Below are 19,315 nucleotides of genomic sequence, written 5' to 3'. Positions count from 1 at the left end.
GAACTCAGTTAATGAAGGATTACAATCCCTTTCCTTCAGGCCTAGGAAACTTAACATGAAATTGACCTGGCCATGAAATTGACCAGGCCTAGAAAAGGTGGAGTTTCCTGTTCAACCAGAAGTGCAAGGGGAGGGAGACCTAAGGTGCTGGTGTCCCCCTAGCAGTTGTCAGGCCTCTCTGGCTACTGGACCCTATCCCCTGCCCCCACCCTCCAGCCCGCTGCTGCCACTGCACCAACACCAACACCACCAGGGGTAAGGCAGCCCTCCAGCTCAGCTCAGCTCAGCTGGCTGGGGCTTCACCTGTCCTGTATCACTAAGATGAACTTAGTGATAAGTTCAACTTACCCATGCGTGACATACATCATTACATACATCATTATTTTCCCCTCAAAAATTTGGGCACAATTTTGGCATGTTATATTTGCCAAAGTATAGTATTTATGTGTCTTTTGCCATGTGGCTGGCATATTTGTCTAATATTCCACCAGGACCAGCAACTAAAAATATTTAGTTATGGGTGGCGCCTGTGGCTCAAGGAGTAGGGCGCCGGTCCCATATGCCAGAGGTGGTGGGTTCAAACCCAGCCCCGGCCAAAAACCACAAAAAAATAAAATAAAATAAAAATAAAAAATATTTAGTTACTGCTTTGTGTGAGTAATTAATGCTAGGGACTTATTAATACCATTTATGCATATTCATTTAGAGATTACCTCAGATGATAAGGAATTATTTTTAGATGAAAGCTACATTGGTATTATTTTTATATTACGGTGAACCTCAGATTTTGTGAGGTCAGTGTTTGTATTTCTGTGATAGCGTGACCCATAGTTGTGATGAGAGTTGAGGAAGATGAAGAATATTAATGAAGATATGTAGTTCTGTGAGAGAGATTGGTGTTAGTGCTTGGCGTCCTTATACGAATGTTGTCATGCCACGAACAAGGAAGAGGAAGATAAGTGGTACAGATTAGCTAGTATGCAAAAGCCTCGATGCCCAGTTTTGCTTTGTGCTATGAATTTGTTTAGAAAGAAAGAGAGGGATCCCAGCACTCTGGAAGGCCAAGGTAGGTGGATTGCTTGAGTTCACAACTTCAAGACTAGCCTAGGGCGGCGCCTGCGGCTCAGTCGGTAAGGCGCCGGCCCCATATACCGAGGGTGGCGGGTTCACCCGGCCCCGGCCGAACCGCAACCAAAAAATAGCTGGGCGTTGTGGCGGGCGCCTGTAGTCCCAGCTACTTGGGAGGCTGAGGCAAGAGAATCGCTTAAGCCCAGGAGTTGGAGGTTGCTGTGAGCTGTGTGATGCCATGGCACTCTACCCGAGGGCCATAAAGTGACACTCTGTCTTCACACACACACACACAAAAGAAAGACTAGCCTGAAAAAAAGTGAGACCCCGTCTCTAAAAATTAGCTGGGCGTTATGGCAGGTGCCTGTAATCCCAGCTGTTCAGGGGGCTGAAGCAAGAGTATCGCTTGAGCCCAGGACTTTGAGGTTGCTGTGAGCAATGATGCCATGGCATTCTACCCAGGGTGACAAAGTGAGACTTTGTCTCCACCGAAAAAAAAAAAAAAGGGAGTTTTGATACACACATAAAGCTGGTATGTAGTATTACACTTTGTAATACAAAACCTATTTCTAATTTGGGGAACTTAAAACTTAGCTTGAGCTTTCTGTGTAGTCGAAGGGTCAATCTATTACTATTTAATTCATAAAACTAAGAGTAGATTGGTATGTGAGAACTCACAGGACTCTAACAACTTCCATGCTGGAAAGTCAAATCTCTGTTGCCACTGTTTTCTAAAGTTAAAGCATATATACATAAGTGTGGAGCTTAAACCTTAAAAGTATTAATTTTTAAGTCCCAGAGAAAATGCCTTAATTTTGCATAATGTTGCTAGATTGAAAAATGGGAAGAAAATAGAAAAGGTGGTTTATTTACCATTCAAGAAAGTATTCTTTTTATAATTCTCTCTCTTTTTAATAGTCAAAATATAAGAAATGTAAAACATAAGGATAATTTCAGGAAAGATTTTTTTACTTTTTAGCATGTCAACATAGCAGATTGTGGACCCTTCATAGAAAAATGTTTCGAAATTGTTTTTCTTCAAAAAAAAACAACAAAAAACAATGATTTATCTTTTGCCAGATTTGTTATCCTGATAGTAGCATATGGTTTTTGTTGTGTATAGGAATATATCATATGTGAAATTGATATTACCATTCTTTATTTTCCTTTCAGTTAGATCTGCATTAAAACTTTCCCCGTTGTATTTGTTCTGCAGCTTACGAAAGCTCATCGACAAGGACACATGGTAAAAGTAGATTGGCTGGACAGGTTGACGTTTAGAGAAATAGAAATGATAAATGAGGTAAGTTGTATCCTTCTTTATTATTTTAAAATATTTTCTCTAGATTTCTAAGTTGACAATGTTGATAATTGTTTATTTTTAGGTATCTCGCAAATGTGAGATTATCAAGTTAACCCCTATATGAGTATTTTCTTTTTTCTTTTTTTTTTTTTTTTTTGTAGAGACAGAGTTTCACTTTCTGGCCCTCGGTAGAGTGCCGTGGCCTCACCCAGCTCACAGCAACCTCCAACTCCTGGGCTTAAGCGATTCTCTTGCCTCAGCCTCCCGAGTAGCTGGGACTACAGGCGCCTGCCACAACACCCGGCTATTTTTTGGTTGCAGTTTGGCCGGGGCCGGGCCTGAACCCACCACCCTCGGCGCCCTACCAACTGAGCCTCAGGCGCCGCCGTGAATATTTTCATAATATATTATATTCTCAAACGGAAAGAAAGCTTTATTTTATTGTTTTTAGAAAGCTTTATTTTTTCAATTTTTATAATAGTCACATTCTAAAAATAGTTTAATTAAAATGCTTGTTATTTTTCTATTCTTCAAGGTAGGTATCTCTGGGTATAGAAAATGTAATGTTAGAGTTTATTTCCTCCAGCCTTTCTCTTTTTTTTTTTTTTTTTTTTTTTGTAGAGACAGAGTCTCACTGTACCGCCCTCCGGTAGAGAGCCGTGGCGTCACACAGCTCACAGCAACCTCTAACTCTTGGGCTTACGCGATTCTCTTGCCTCAGCCTCCCGAGCAGCTGGGACTACAGGCGCCCGCCACAACGCCCGGCTATTTTTTTTTTTTGTTGCAGTTTGGCCGGGGCTGGGTTTGAACCCGCCACCCTCAGCATATGGGGCCGGCGCCCTACTCACTGAGCCACAGGCGCCGCCCCCTCCAGCCTTTCTCATACTCCCCACCTCCACTCCTTAAAAGATAGGAGACCATTACCATAATAGACTATAATATGCTTCATAAAGCTGAACAATTTAAGTAACCTCTTTAGACCTTTGTGATTGTATGCATTAAACTTAAAGTCATTTTTAGAGCTGTTCTGGGTCAAGGCAAATCCACCTTTTAGACTTCAGTGTATTTTCACTTCATCATCCCCATAGTACAGTCAGGAGCTTCCTAATGACATTTATGGTCATGTATAGACCACATGTACAATAGTGGTCCCATGAGGTTATAATAATAGATTTTTACTGTACCTTTTCTTTGTTTAGATATGTTTAGATACACAAATAATTAACCATTATGGTATAATTGCCTACAGTATTCAGCACAGTCGCACACAGTGTAGGTTTGTAGCCTAGGCAAGCAAACTTGATGATGTTTGCACAGCAAAATTGCCTAATGATGCATTTTTCCGAGTGTGTTCCTGTGGTTGAGTAGTACATGACTGCATTTTTATGTCAGAGAAAGGAGTAATTATTCCTCCTTATTTTTAGAGTGGCTAAAAGTTTCCAAATGATAAATTATGTTAAGACCATTTATAAGTTGTGAAAAACTTGCAAAGATTATACTTAGTAAGGTCAAATGGCCCTCTGTTTAAAATATTCTTCTTTTTTTTTCCTTTACTTAATTTCTGTAGTTGGCTTAGTCATATTAGTTTAAGGATGAACTTCTCTTTGCTTAAAATTGTTAGAAGTACAAAACATCTACTTTTATTTTTGGCATAAAATAGTTCTTGTGCAGATGTATGTAAAAGACCTTCAGGTTTTTCTGTAATAAATCCCAAATTACTGATAAAATGTTAAGTTTGAAGAGGCAGTTATAAGTACTGAATAAAACAGTAGTGCTCTATAAAAGGTGAACATAGTTTGTGTGCAATTTAAAATAGTTGTAACTTTAAGTTGCATGAACTTTATTTTTTAAAATTTATTTATTATTAAATCATAGCTTTGTACACTAATCCAAACATGGGGCACCATACACTGGTTTTATATACCATTTGACATATTTTCATCACACTGGTTCACATAGCCTTCCTGGCATTTCCTTAGTTATTGTGTTAAGACATTTATGTTCTACATTTAGTAAGTTTCACATGTACCCTTGTAAGATGCACCTTAGGTATAGTCCCACCAATTACCCTCCCTCTGCCCATCCTCCCCTTTCCCCTCATCTCCCTTTCCTCTTTTCCTATATTCTTTTTTTTTCCTTTCCCTATATTCTTAGGTTATAATTGGGTTATAGCTTTCACATGAAATCTATAAATTAGTTTCATAGTAGGGCTGAGTACATTGGACACTTTTTCTTTCATTCTTGAGATACTTTACTAAGAAGAATATGTTCCAGCTCCATCCATGTTAACATGAAAGAGGCGAAGTCTCCATTTTTCTTTAAGGCTGCATAATATTTCATGGTGTACATATACCACAATTTATTAACTCATTTGTGGGTCGATGGGCACTTGGGCTTCTTCTATGACTTAGCAATTATGAATTGGGCTGCAATAAACATTCTGGTATAAATATCTTTTGTTAATAATGTGATTTTTGGTCTTCTGGGTATATACCTAGTAGAGGAATTGTAGAATTGAGTGGCAGGTCTATTTTTAGATCTCTAAGTGTTCTCCAAACATCTTTCCAAAAGGAATGTATTAGTTTGCATTCCCACCAGCAGTGTACAAGTGTTCCCTTCTCTCCACATCCACGCCAACATCCCTGGTCTTGGGATTTTGTGATATGGGCTAATCTTACTGGAGATTAGATGATATCTCAAAGTAGTTTTGGTTTGCATTTCTCTGATGATTAAGGATGATAAGCATTGTTTCATATGTCTGTAGGCCGTGTGCTTATCTTCTTCAGAGAAGTTTCTCTTCAAAAGTTGCACATGAACTCTATGTCCACCCTGTATAATAATAGTGTTGTATAAAATACTTCATGTATACTATTAAAAAAATTGTTGTATTTTAACTTGTACTTGATATAGGTGTGTATTACTGAATTGGGAAAAATAATACATACTGATAAGATAATATTGAAAATGATTTTTTAATGAAAATCTTTTTTCTTTGTTTTAGAGTGAAAAACGAAGTTCTAATTTCATGTACTTGATGGTTGAGTTTCGATGTGTCAAGTGTGACGATAAGGAATATGGTATTGTATATTATGAAAAGGTATTTGCCTTGGAAATGTTTTTGGTCTCTAAAGTAGAGGGGAGGGGAAACATTAAAAAAATTACTGTTGTTCCTGCTGAGATGAATTATTTGGTTGCAGGATAGCATCAGACAGCTGTCACCAGCAGCTGTTTATGTATACACAAACCAAATCATATAGCTGCAACAAGATTACAAAAGCCAATTATTCGTGTAATGTGGTTCTGGGTTATGGGATTCAATAAGCATGCAAGTGATTAAAAAGTTTTTGATTAATTGTTCTGCAAATTGCCAAGTAAGACACTTAAAGTAATAGCTTTATTTACAATTATTATTCATGTAAAATGTAAAAAGAGGAAATCACATTTTTAAAGTGGTAAGCTAGGCGAAGCTAAGCCTATGTTTCTTGTGCATATTTATAAGGGGTTAGAATTCTGTACGTGACCCTAACAAGTTTATTTATTTATATCGTATATACAAAAGTAAGAAAGTCATGTTACCATCAGGCTGAGTAATAACAAATGTGCAATTATGGGTTTGTTCTGGTTGGCTCATTATGTGGAAGAAAGTAGTTGTGTGTCTGGTATGTAGCTACTTGAAAAATAACTTCCTTTGAGTTCTAAAGAATAATTTTGTATGCATAGTATGAAACTGCATAGACTATGTATATTCTATTAGACACTTGTCTAGACAAGTGCATCAGGGCAAGTGACAGCAGAGTTTTGATACATGGAGTAATAGTAGATTAATATTTTTTCTGGCATATCACCAAGTTTGTATACCATACATTTGTTCATTAGGCCCAGCCCTTTTAAATTACATTTACACTTTATTGTTATTTGTTGGCACTATCCCAAGTTCTTCGAAATACTCATAGCTTTATAACTGTAAGGTACTATTTGAAAGCTTATAGTGAAGGTTTAGGGTTTGTATAGTTAACTTATGACCACTTTTTTCAAGTGAAAATTTATATTTTTTTTCTTTAGTTTGTATCCCTTTTACTTTAGTGAAAGGGTAGGAAACATTAGTTTTTACTCCTTGGGGAAAAAAGAAGATAGGAAAATAGACAATTTAATGTTGTTCATTAATTTATTAGAAAAACTATCAGAAAGAAAAGGAAATGTAGGTGAGTGAAATTGTTTTGTCACAAGTATGTTTTAATAAAATATCTTATGTGATTTCATTAAAAGCAGTATTTTCTGCCATATAGAGTTTTATATTGCAAAAACATGCTAATGGAGATGAACATCAGAGATGTGAGGGGTTTTCTGAAAGACAGCTTTGATAGCAGATGAAATAATAACAGAATAGAAATTAGAAACATTTCAAGCATTTTGAAAAGGTTCTTCACCCCTTTCTATTGCTTCCTGAAAATTGCTCATAAATTAATGCCTGTCTACCCACTCTTTCATATTTCCACTTAGTGTGAAGATTGCTAGGCCAGTGTATTGGATCTAATGGAAATAGACTTTCTTGTCACCTGTCTTTTGTGACAAATAGCCTTAGTGAAGATTACTTGTCACATTTGGGCTGATAAATATGTTTTCTGGTGTTGTGACTGAGAACAAGCCTGTTAAACAACAGCTATGGGAATTTGTGGTTTTCTGTATGACTCAATTACTGAGCTGAAGTAAAGTTGCAGTGCTTCCCCTCTTTCTGTCTCTCTTGATTTTGAGGCACATATGTAAAATCGAATATGCACTCACATTTGGAAAGTGTTAGAAAAGCTTGATGATGGGTATATAATCATGAGAAAATAAATTTCACCTTAATTAGTTTAGTCTTTTCTGATATATTTTGGAGTGACATTTATTATGCTGCATTACTTTTCTTAACTGAACTGGATAAAAATAAAAGCCAGCATTCTTCAAAAATGCTAATAAAATAAATTAGCTTTACTTCTTAAAAATTGATTGATTTTTGTTCTTCAAGTCTGGATTGTGGTGAGTATCTATACCTTTGAGAAACAGTGTTGTTGTTTCTCTAGCTGTTTATAAATTTGAGTAATATTAACTACTCTTAAAATTCTGCTCTTCTGAATGGATCTCAATTGTGGTACCTGGAAAAGTTACCAACCTTCACTTAGGTTTTGCAAATGATGTAACATATCCATTGTGCCATATTGTAATTATCTTCTAAGGTTTCTTGAAAATTAGCACATACTTTTTGATCAGCTGTTTTAATAAATGATGCTATTAGATAAAAAGAACAACCAAAAACAAATCTATTAATTTCCAGACCGTGTTTTTGTAAAACTAATTAAAAATTTTTGTTAGATTTTATTTTATTATTATTATTATTTTTTGAGCAGAGTCTCACTTTGTTGACCTCGGTAGAGTGCTGTTGCATCACAGCTCACAGCAACCTCCAGCTCTTGGGCTTAGGCGATTCTCTTGCCTCAGCCTCCCGAGTAGCTGGGATTACAGGTGTCCGCCACAAAACCCAGCTATTTTTTATTTTCATTTATTTATTTATTTTTGTTGTTGTTGCAGTTTGGCTGGGGCCGGGTTTGAACCTGCCACCCTTGGTATGTGGGGCCGGCGCCCTACTCACTGAGCCACAGGTGCTGCCCTAGATTTTATTTTTTTAAAACATTTTCTCAACAACAAAAGAGGTAAAAAGTAGACATGTATTTTATAGTAGTTGAAAGAAAATAAGGGATTTTTTAAAGAGAGGAATGATGTTCATTAAATAGGATTAAAATGCATTGTAAAATACAACATCCTGTATTATTTCTTAACATTTGGTTAAATTTTCTTTTTTTCTTAATTTATTGTGTTGTATTCTAGGATGGTGATGAGTCATCTCCAATTTTAACAAGCTTTGAATTAGTGAAAGTTCCTGACCCCCAGATGTCTATGGTTAGTTTTCATGCAATTTTTTATAAAAGCCCTTTTCTCTAGAGAGATTATGAGTTAACCACACTATGTACTTTCTTAAAATACATAGTAAGTAACCACCTCTGTTATCTAGAAGTAATTTGTAAGTTCAGTTCCACTATCTGGAATCAGTTGCAGATGGAATTTTTTCAAGGGATACTAATGCCCTAAAAATAATAGTGTAGGGTAGTGTAGGATTGGGCAATCATTGTATTTTAATTGTTGAAAGAGCAAGAGTCTATAAACTGCAAGTGAAGTCTTGACAAAACTGGTATTTGAAAGACAGTCATCGTACAGAAGGAAAATTAGTCGGGAAGATTCTATAATTGAATTAATGGATGAAAATTATAGGGAGACCAATTTTGTTGTAAAATAAGGAAGATCATTGTAGCTAGTAGAATTATACAGTTTGGAACATAGTATTTGGGTGATAATGGAATACCTGCTTATTAACAAATTTTTGAGGTGATAACTGTTTCTTAGAGGTGTGAAAGAGTAAATATTTTTTAATAGAGATTTAATCAGACATTTTTTAATTTAAAAAATTTCAGGCACAAAATCCTTTGGCAGAACAATAGAATCCATAATATTCACAGGTACAACTTATTAACATCACTCTGAACCTTTTCTTTCTTATGTTATACATTTTAATTAGATTGTTAACCTCCCTAATCAGCCCAAAGTAGATTGCCATCTTTTGCCATGTTTGATACACTTCCATGTATAATGCACACCCACATTTTTGGCCCAAACTTTCAGGAAAAATCTTTCATTTTAATTTTTTAATTGAAATTTTTATTTGTTTAGCTATTTGGTTTTTGAATTATAAATGAATTTTGACTTTTGCTTTTTTTCCTCTTTTTTAAATTTTTATTATTAAATCATAGCTGTGTACATTAATGCGATCATGGGGCACCATATACTAGTTTCATAGACCGTTTGGCACATTTTCATCACTCTGGTTAACATAGCCTTCCTGGCATTTTCTTAGTTATTGTGCTAAGACATTTACATTCCACATTTACTCAGTTTCACATATACCCTTGTAAGATGCACCACAGGTGTAATCCCACCAATCCCCCTCCCTCTGCCCACCTCCCCCCTCCCTTTCCCCCTTCCCCCTATTCTTAGGTTGTAACTGGGTTATAGCTTTCACATGAAAGCCCTAAATTAGTTTCATAGTAGGGCTGAGTACATTGGATACTTTTTCTTCCATTCTTGAGATACTTTACTAAGAAGAATGTGTTCCAGCTCCATCCACGTAAACATGAAAGAGGTAAAGTCTTCATCTTTCTTTAAGGCTGCATAATATTCCATGGTGTACATATACCACAATTTATTAATCCATTCGTGGATCGATGGGCACTTGTTTTTTTCCCATGATTTAGCAATTATGAATAGGGCTGCAATAAACATTCTGGTACAAGTATCTTAAATCCACAGAGAACTCAAACGTATAAGCAAAAAAAGAACAAGTGATCCCATCGCAGGCTGGGCAAGAGATCTGAGGAGAAACTTCTCTGAAAAAGACAGGCGCGCAGCCTACAGACGTGAAAAAATGCTCATCATCTTTAATCATCAGAGAAATGCAAATCAAAACTACGTTGAGATATCATCTAACTCCAGTAAGATTAGCCTATATCACAAAATCCCAAGACCAGAGATGTTGGCGTGGATGTGGAGAAAAGGGAACACTTCTACACTGCTGGTGGGAATGCAAATTAATAACATTCCTTTTGGAAAGATGTATGGAGAACACTTAGAGATCTAAAAATAGATCTGCCATTCAATCCTATAATTCCTCTACTAGGCATATACCCAGAAGACCAAAAACACACCATAACTTTTACTTTTTAACATACTATGGTACAAGAAATTTTATGTACCAGGAACACGTTGATAGTGCTATTTATACATCATAGAAGGCCAAGAGCTCTTTGTCACCCTCAATATCAGAAAGATTATCTTCTTCAATTTTTACATTGCTGATAATCTTCTGAGTCTCTTTCCTCATCACGGTAAATTTCATCATCTTCACTTCCATCCTTAATTGTTTTTAAAATTGTTTAAAAATTGTTTTTAAACAATTTCATAATCACTTCCTTCTTGACACCATTTCATGATCTTAGGACCTAGTCAGAAACCTGGACAATGGATACCTTCTTGATTCTGCCTGTAGGTGTTAAATTATTACCAGTTGACTGCATCTACGATGTCCACTCTTTCTTCATTAAAGCCTTAAATGGCTTGTTTGCCTACATATCAAGAAGTTGCAGTTGGTTAGTTATCCCAGGAGGTTTCATAGCAAGTTAGGTTTTCAAGTCTACAGTGATTGCTCTTGCACTTTAAGTAACTTGGGCTTTGAAGTGATTGAAAACAAGCAAAGCTGTTTTTTTAAGTAATCAGCCAGGCCTTCACGAGTAGAGTTTGTTAAACCAGGTTTTCATGCCTTCTTCATTCACTCATCTTTTTTCACCCACGTGGACAATGACTCCACTTGGAGTCTTTTCTTTCAGAAATGGTTTTCCTCTAAAGATGATCATGGTTGGAACCTTGCCCCATCTGCACAAAGGGCTGGAACAACAGTGAAATACATACGTTTTCTCATGTCCACTACTTTTTAACAGCCACGGTCTTTGTTCCTTTGACATCACAGTTCTGTTGGATGGCATATCAAATGCCAATGAAACCTCACACATATTGGTGATTGGCACAACTCAAAGTTTAAGTCCTTTGAAGATTGATAACATGAGAATAAAATTCCAAAACTTGATTCTCACGGGCTGCTAGAAATTTTGGGTCAAATTTTATTCATGTCCTCATGGTCAGACCTCTCTTCATAAAGTAAGAACACCATTTAGATGTCCCCCCAAAATCATCCATTTTTTTTTATGTTATCTTTTTATACTTTTCTTGTATTGTCTTAGTCAAAACAGAGATCTCAGTTTGACGCTGCTCCAGAGTCCAGTCTTGACCTCCTGCTTCACCTGAGCCACTCTGAAGTTTTTCCTCTCATTTCTGCCTTTTGTCTTGGCACATGAAGAAGCTTTTCTTCCTGTTGGCTCCACCATCTGATGCAGCTCTTTGTGGGAGGAGGTCCAGATTATCTCTCAGCAGCTTTGTTGCCATGCTTTTTAGCATATTTAATAACTGTCAACTTAAAGCTTGCAGTGTGCAAAAGCCATTTCAGTATTTTCCAAGAGATTTTTTGATAATTTTTGTAAAAATATCAGCTCGCTTGCTAGCTTCTGGCTGAAGTATATGAAGAAAAATACATTGTTCTTCATTGGTGGAAAATGCTTCTCTTGCGAGTTTGTCCTAATTTCAGCAAAACCCATTACCATCCTCCAGACTATTATTTTGCATTTAGATGCCGTTATTGTGTTCTAGATTTATACTTTTTAACACACAAGCACAAATAAAAGAATTAAAAACATATATATACAGAATTAGTACTACCCAGGTATAATGCATATACTTATTTTTCCCTCAAAAATTTGGGCGAAAAAGTGCACATTATACACAGAAAAATATGGTAAAAGAGACAAACTAGACAAGGTAAATAGAGGTCATTAAAGCAGGTACTAATGGCTGAACCCTAAATCAAAACAAGAGATAATGGGAGAAAGAGTATGAAAAGTTAGAGAAAAGGTCACTTGAGGATATTACAGGAATACACTTAATACCTTCATAGTTCCTATGTAGGATTTGAGAGGATGGAGGATTGGAAAACCTTGACTATGTGGAGAGTGAAAGGTAGCTATTTTAAGAAGCTAGAATGGCATGCCTACATATGAGTATTATGACACTATGGGAGTTGGAGTCATACTTAGTTTCCCAATCTTGAAATGGGTACATACTTTTAAAGTTTACTAGGAGGTTAAAGCTGTATCAGAATAAGACATTTAAGTATTATAAAATGGTCTTAAATAAATACCTATTTACTTTTATATTTCTGACTGGCTGTTGAATTTCTTTTTGGTGAAGTTGTATTCTCAATTAATATTTTTAAATAATCTGTAGGAGAATTTAGTAGAGAGCAAACACCACAAGCTTGCCCGGAGTTTAAGAAGTGGACCTTCTGACCATGATCTCAAACCCAATGCTGCCACCAGAGATCAATTAAATGTAAGATAATTTATGAACTATTAATATAAAAATAAATGCTTATTTTGGGATTTTGGGTATAGCTGATATATCGTTTCACTTCAAAATTCTGATGTACATTTTTTCCAGGATGATAAACCCTGCATAATGTCAACAATTTCACATCTCTGTAGTTCTATTATCATTTAGGGCTGCGGTTCTCAACCTGTGGGTCATGACCCCTTTTTAATAATGAAAATACATTGCAGCATTAGGAAGGTTGAGAACCTCTGATTTAGGGGCTTTTAGTCAATTTATTAGTTTTGAAGACAGATACAAATAGTATATATGGTAGAACCTTCATTGTTGACCACCTCCCTACATTGGCCACCTCATTAAGTTGGCCTAATTTTCATAGACTAGACATACACCAAAAGTACATTATTATTAGTACAGTAGGCCTAGTTCCTTATGTTGACCACTTCTGTTTGTTGACCAGTTTGTTATAGTCCGTGGGCTGGTCAACTTACAGAGGTTCTACTGCACTTTCCTTATATAGCATTCTCAGAATAAGATACAACCTGTTGGGGCCAGGTGTACTGGCTCATTCCTGTAATCATAGCACTCTGGGAGGCCAAGGCGGGTAGATTACCTGAGCTCACGGGTTTGAGACCAGTCTGAGCAACAGCAAGACCCTGTTTCTGAAAATAGGCAGGTGGTGCCTTGTAGTCCCAGCTACTTGAAAGGCTGAGGCAGGGGAATCACTTGAGCTTTGAGGTTGCTAGGAGCTATGACACCACGGCACTTGACCTGGGGTGACTAAATGAGACGTCTCAAAAAAAAAAAAAAAAAAAAAAAGCTTATAAAAGACATTGCTGGGCGGCTCTTGAGGCTCAAAGGAGTAGGGTACTGGCCCCATATGCTAGAGGTGGCCAGTTCAAACCCAGCCCTAGCTGGGGGGGAAAAAAAAAAAAAGACATTGCCTGCAAAAGGGCTTTGTATGTACACAGGCATTATGGTGTACATTGGCTTGACAAGAGAAGAGTTTACTATTTGTTTTTCCTTTTTTTTTGGTATGTGAGGATGTTGTATTTTAATTTGTTTTGTTTTGGTTTAATTAAATGAGTTCTGTTATTACATACTTTTATATGGAGTATGACTTTCTTATTTCTTTTCTCCTCACATTCTTCTTTTTTTAAGACAGAGCTTCAAGCTGTCACCCTGGGTAGAGTGCCGTGCCATCACAGCACACAGCAACCCAACTCCTGGGCCTGAGTGATTCTCTTGCCTCAGCCTCCTAAGTAGCTGGGACTACAGGCACCCACCATAATGCCCGGCCATTTGTTGGTTGTAGTTGTCATTGTTGTTTGGTTGGTCCGGGCTGGATTCGAACCCGCAAGCTCTGGTGTATGTGGCTGGTGAGCCCTCACTATGTGGTGTGAGGCGCTGAGCCCTCACATTCTAGTAATACACTTTTTAGATGGATAAGTGTAACAAATTTAACTCTTAATTGGCAGGATATACATTTTTTTTATATTAGAATTCTAATATAGAAATATTGAAATGAAAATTTGTAGGTGAAATGGAGATATATAGGAATTATATCGTTGATAAAATTAGTTCTTTTTCTTCTTTGTTGTAGATTATTGTGAGTTATCCACCAACCAAGCAACTTACGTATGAAGAACAAGATCTTGTTTGGAAGTTTAGATATTATCTTACTAATCAAGAAAAAGTGAGTGCCTTAGAAATTTTCATGTGTCCGATATATCTCCAGACTGTTACTAATGATCAGATGAGGGAACTGCCATGGATATATAGAGTCGTCACCTTAAAAAAAATTGCAGAGAAATATATGACATATTCAATTTTTTAAAAATTACAAAGGTAATACAGTGATACATGTACCTGTTCACTGTTGTGTACATGGTACGTGAATGGGTTTTGATATCAGACTTCCGTTTATTTTCCGGCATCACATCTTATACTTATGAGGTAGGATGAAGCAAATCATTTTTGAAACTTGGTTTTCTTATTTTTCTAATGGAGACAACTGTCCTTTATAGTAAGATAATATGGGTAAATAAGCTGGCAGAGTACACAGTGGCACCTAGTAGGCACATCCTGTCTTATTTATTCTTTTGTCTCATTCTTTTTAACTCTTTGAGCCTGGGTGACTAGGAAAATACTTACACCATTACAAGAACTACACTACATTATTCTAGAGGAGATGTGGCTGGTAGGAGAGTATGAAGAATACAATTTGAAATTTGAAAATCAAGTTGGTGGAGTGGCATGCAAGAGAGGGGCTAGGTCAGGGCTAAACATTTGCTCTCCATAGTGAAACTCTGAAGCAGATTATGTTTCTGGAGAGAGAATTACAATGAAGTAGTCAGTGTAAAATGTGAGCCGGCAGACTTGGTTTTGAGACTCAGAGTTGCCACTAAGAAGCTTTTTGACTGTAGCCAAATTACTGTATCTATGTAAACTTTAGTTTACTCATATTTAATATGACATGATCACAGGACCATGAACTTTATCTCTTTTAGTTCTTAAAATAGTCTGTAAAATCTAAGAAAAGAAATCCAAGGTTATAACTCTTAAGGTGTAATAATAACAGCCAGTGTTTATTAAACAACCGCTATATACCAGGAATCCTTTAAATCTTGTAATAGCTCTGTATTATTAGTACATATTATTTTCACTGTTCTACAACTGAGGAAAATTGAGTCTTAGAGATATTAAGGAACCCATATGGAATCACAGCACTTATAAATAAATGCGGCCTCTTAATTGATATGCTCATATTTATGAATTAGAATAAGGGGAACTCAGTAAAGATATAGAGAAAACATTTGCAACATCATGGACATGCCTTAGCAGGAATTCTGAAGAGCATTAGAGGTGGAACAGAGGAGCATTAGGAAAATTAATATCTGTCATGAAGATGTTATATAATTATGTAAGAATAAGTGAATGAATTAATGTTTGCAGTCGCGTGAGATGGTCTTTACTTTGTTTTAACTTGTTTTCTGAACCACTTGTATTTCTTTTAGTTTCTAAAGTAATGATAAAAACTGTTTACAGCTCCTCGTTAACTCTTCAGCTTTTCCTTTTTATCATTTATCGATGCCTTGGGTAATTTTTCAAGATGAATCATACTTATTCTTCTTTATATCTATAATAGGAATGAGAGAGGAATTTTAAATTTACCATAGCTTTGAATGTTATTCTCCTCATCACTGAACAAAAAGAAATACTCATTAGTAGAAACACAAGTTTGTGATTTTGTGTTTTATAAAATGCTCGAGTGATTATCATGATACTGTGTTAATGAAGAATAACCCTGGTCACAGATTTTGCATCTTGAATTCAGTACAGTGTCATCTAAAAATACACACTGAGATATTGAATTAAACTTGTTAGAATGTATAGATTCAAGAAGCATAGAATAGATTTATAGAGCAGAATTTCCTGAGATAGAAAGGCTTGCAAGAAAAATTGTTTGTTTAAACAAGTAGCCACTTCCCACTGAAATTCAATTACTTCTAGATACATGCAAAAGAAATAAAATGCTCAAGTGATATAAAGTATGTGACAAGTTTCATTTAACTAGCTGATTTCAAGTTTTCGAAAGGTGAGTAATGAAACTTCATTTTTCAGGACATATTAGAGGATTCTTATGACCACCAGAGTAGAGTGAACAATATGTTTTAATGTTCCATAGTCCCTTTTGATAAGGCTATTCAAAAAGCTTTATTGATAGGCTTTGAAGTGCCCAAAGGAATTATTCACATAGCCACATTTGTATCTTGGTAATAATTTAAAATGGGTTTTGTGGAAAACAAGGGTTCTTAAACCCATGACCCTTAATTTATTTACACAAAAAAGTTATTTCGGTCTCCGACCCTTAGAAATTGTAACTTACTTATTTGGCATTTAGGCCTTAGGGCTGAAATACTTTCCTAGGAAAAAGAAGGTAGTGCTCAGAAAACATATTGGAGGAATGTCTCTTACAAAGTTCTACTTTTTATTTTTTAATTAAATTCAGTCTTCCTGTAATACCTTTTGTATTTTAAATGACCTGTCTTAAGTATTTCAAATGAAAACTCTCTAGTCTGGACTTCATGTACCTAAAAAGTTCACAGTGATAATGTTGTCTAGGTGTCTGGGAGTGGTGGCTCACACCTGTAATTGTAGCATTCTTGGAGGTCAGGGTGGGAGGATGGCTTGAGTTCAGGAGTTCAAGACAAGCCTGAGTAAGAGCAAGACCCTGTCTCTACCAAAAATGGAAAAAATTAGCCAGGCGTGGTGGCATGCGCCTATGGTCACAGCTACTTGTAGGCTGAGGCAGGAGGATTGCTTGAGCCCAGGAGATGGGGTTGTAATGACCTGTGATGATGCCCCTACACTCCACCCAGGGCAGTAGAGTGAGACTCTGTTTCAGAAAAAGCAACAAACAAAAACCATTTAACTTTATGAAGCATTTAATTTGTGGTCCATGACAGATAGGCGGGGACTCATTTCTGTGGAACCTAAAATGTGAATATTGTAATGTTTCAAAACCAGCATTTCTTTTCATAAAAATGTTAGTTAAAAATAAATGATATTGATTCTGTACCTTTGATTATGATAAAGGGACAAAAATAATAGGAAGAGTCACATACAATGAAGATAATAGAGAGATACATTGCATGTTCCTATAAGGCTGCTCTGAGGCAGTGACATCAAGACAGTTATCAGATTTTTGTCTTCTGACAAGAAGTTGATGGTGAACCATAGCAAAAAGGAATTTAGTTCAGCAAGCGTTTGTCATCAACTCTTCACCTGACATATAGGCCATATATATGGGACTCTGGACTTTGAGGTATCATGTCACTGTATTCATAAAAATGAAAATTGTTTTAGAGTAAGACTCTTTACACAGAATAAAAATGGGGACGTATAGGATAGTAATTGATTAAGGGACACTGTCTTGGTAAACTTGCCTTAAAGTTTGAACAAAGTGGCATTTTTAATTTGATGATCATTTTTCATGGGGAAGAAAAGCATGAGTAAGGCAGTTTGTTAGGTTCTAAAGATAGAAAGTTTTATATAAATGATTATGAAATAAAAAACTGTGGCATCCAATTGCGACTAGCCTTGAATTCCATCCTCATGAGTTGGAGTTCACTGGAATAGGAAACACTAAAGTAGGAAAATGTGTCTTAACGTGATATTTTATTTATTTATTTATGTATGTATTTTATTATTAAATCATAGCTGTGTACATTAATGCGATCATGGGGCACCATACACTGCCTTCCATTTGACATATTTTCATCACATTGGTTAACATAGCCTTCCTGGCATTTTCTTATTGTGTTAAGAATATATATTCTACATTTACTAAGTTTCACATGTACCCTTGTAAGACGCACCGTAGGTGTAATCCCACTAATCACCCTCCCTCTGCCCATCTTCCCCCCTCCCTCCCCTGCCTCTCCCTCTTCCCCATATTCTTAGGTTATAAATGTGTTACAGCTTTCGTATGAAAGCCATAAATTAGTTTCACAGTAGGGCTGAGTACATTGGATACTTTTTCTTCCATTTTTTGAGATACTTTACTAAGAAGAATATGTTCCAACTACATCCATATAAACATGAAAGAGGTAAGTCTCCATGTTTCTTTAAGGCTGCATAGTATTCCATGGTGTACATATACCACAACTTACTAATCCATTCATGGATTGATGGGCACTTGGGCTTTTTCCATGACTTAGCAATTATGAATTGGGCTGCAGTAAACATTCTGTTACAAATATCTTTGTTATAATGTGATTTTTGGTCTTTTGGGTATACACCTAGTAGAGGAATTATAGGATTAAATGGCAGGTCTATTTTTAGATCTCTAAGTGTTCTTCAAACATCTTTCCAAAAGGAATGTATTAATTTGCATTCCCACCAGCAGTGTAGAAGTGTTCCCTTTTCTCCACATCCACGCCAACATCTCTGGTCTTGGGATTTTGTGATATTGGCTAATCTTACTGGAGTTAGGTGATATCTCAAAGTAGTTTTGATTTGCATTTCTCTGATGATTAAGGATGATGAGCATTTTTTTCATATGTCTGTAGGCCATGCACCTGTCTTCTTCAGAGAAGTTTCTCTTCAAGTCCCTTGCCCAGCCTGAGACGGGATCACTTCTTCTTTTCTTGCTTGTACGTTTGAGTTCTCTGTGGATTCTGGTTAATAAACCTTTGTCGGAGACATAACCTGCAAATATCTTCTCCCATTCTGAGGGCTGTGTGCTTGCTTTATTTACCGTGTTCTTGGCTGTGCAGAAGCTTTGGAGTTGATCAGGTCCCAGTAGTGTATTTTTGAAGCTGCTTGAATTGCCCTGGAGGTCCTCCTCATAAAGTACTCGCCCAGCCCGATTTCTTCAGGGGTTTTCCCTGCACTCTCCTCTAGTATTTTTATAGTGTCATGTCTTAAGTTTAAATCTTGAATCCAGTGAGAGTCTATCTTAGTTAATGGTGAAAGGTGTGGGTCCAGTTTCAATCTTCTACAGGTCGCCAGCCAGTTCACCCAGCACCATTTGTTAAATAGGGAATCTTTTCCTCACTGAATGTTTTTAATTGGCTTGTCAAAGATCAAATAACAGTAAGTAACTGGGTTCATCTTTTGGTTCTCTATTCTGTTCCAGATATCTACCTCTCTGTTTCTGTGCCAGTTACCATGCTGTTTTGATCACCTTCGATTTACAGTATAGTCTCGGGTCTGGTAACGTGATTCCTCCTGCTTTGTTTTTATTTCTGAGTAATGTCTTGGGTATTTGAGGGTTTTTCTGATTCCATATAAAACGAAGTATTATTTTTTCAAGATCTTTAAAGAATGACAGCGGAGCTTTAATAGGGATTGCATTAA

The 19,315-nt window shown here is 36.4% G+C and overlaps 1 protein-coding gene across 5 annotated transcripts in view; it reads left to right on the top strand.

The window, feature by feature from the left end:
- The window catches only part of LOC128571599 (phosphatidylinositol 3-kinase catalytic subunit type 3), a 189,703-nt gene that overhangs the window by 43,161 nt on the left and 127,227 nt on the right, over positions 1 to 19,315 (top strand). For all 5 annotated transcript variants that reach the window (XR_008375934.1, XM_053571132.1, XM_053571131.1 and 2 more), the window contains 5 exons: positions 2,285 to 2,371; positions 5,373 to 5,468; positions 8,237 to 8,308; positions 12,350 to 12,454; positions 14,055 to 14,147. Coding sequence is in view for 4 of the 5 variants with exons in the window: in XM_053571132.1 (XP_053427107.1) it covers positions 2,285 to 2,371; positions 5,373 to 5,468; positions 8,237 to 8,308; positions 12,350 to 12,454; positions 14,055 to 14,147 (453 nt within the window). In the remaining variant the exon portion in view is untranslated. The remainder of the gene's footprint in view (positions 1 to 2,284; positions 2,372 to 5,372; positions 5,469 to 8,236; positions 8,309 to 12,349; positions 12,455 to 14,054; positions 14,148 to 19,315) is intronic.

The sequence above is a fragment of the Nycticebus coucang genome, chromosome 19 (genome assembly GCF_027406575.1).
Source record: "Nycticebus coucang isolate mNycCou1 chromosome 19, mNycCou1.pri, whole genome shotgun sequence".
Classification (NCBI taxonomy): domain Eukaryota; kingdom Metazoa; phylum Chordata; class Mammalia; order Primates; family Lorisidae; genus Nycticebus; species Nycticebus coucang.
This window is presented reverse-complemented; position numbering and strand designations above follow the sequence as displayed.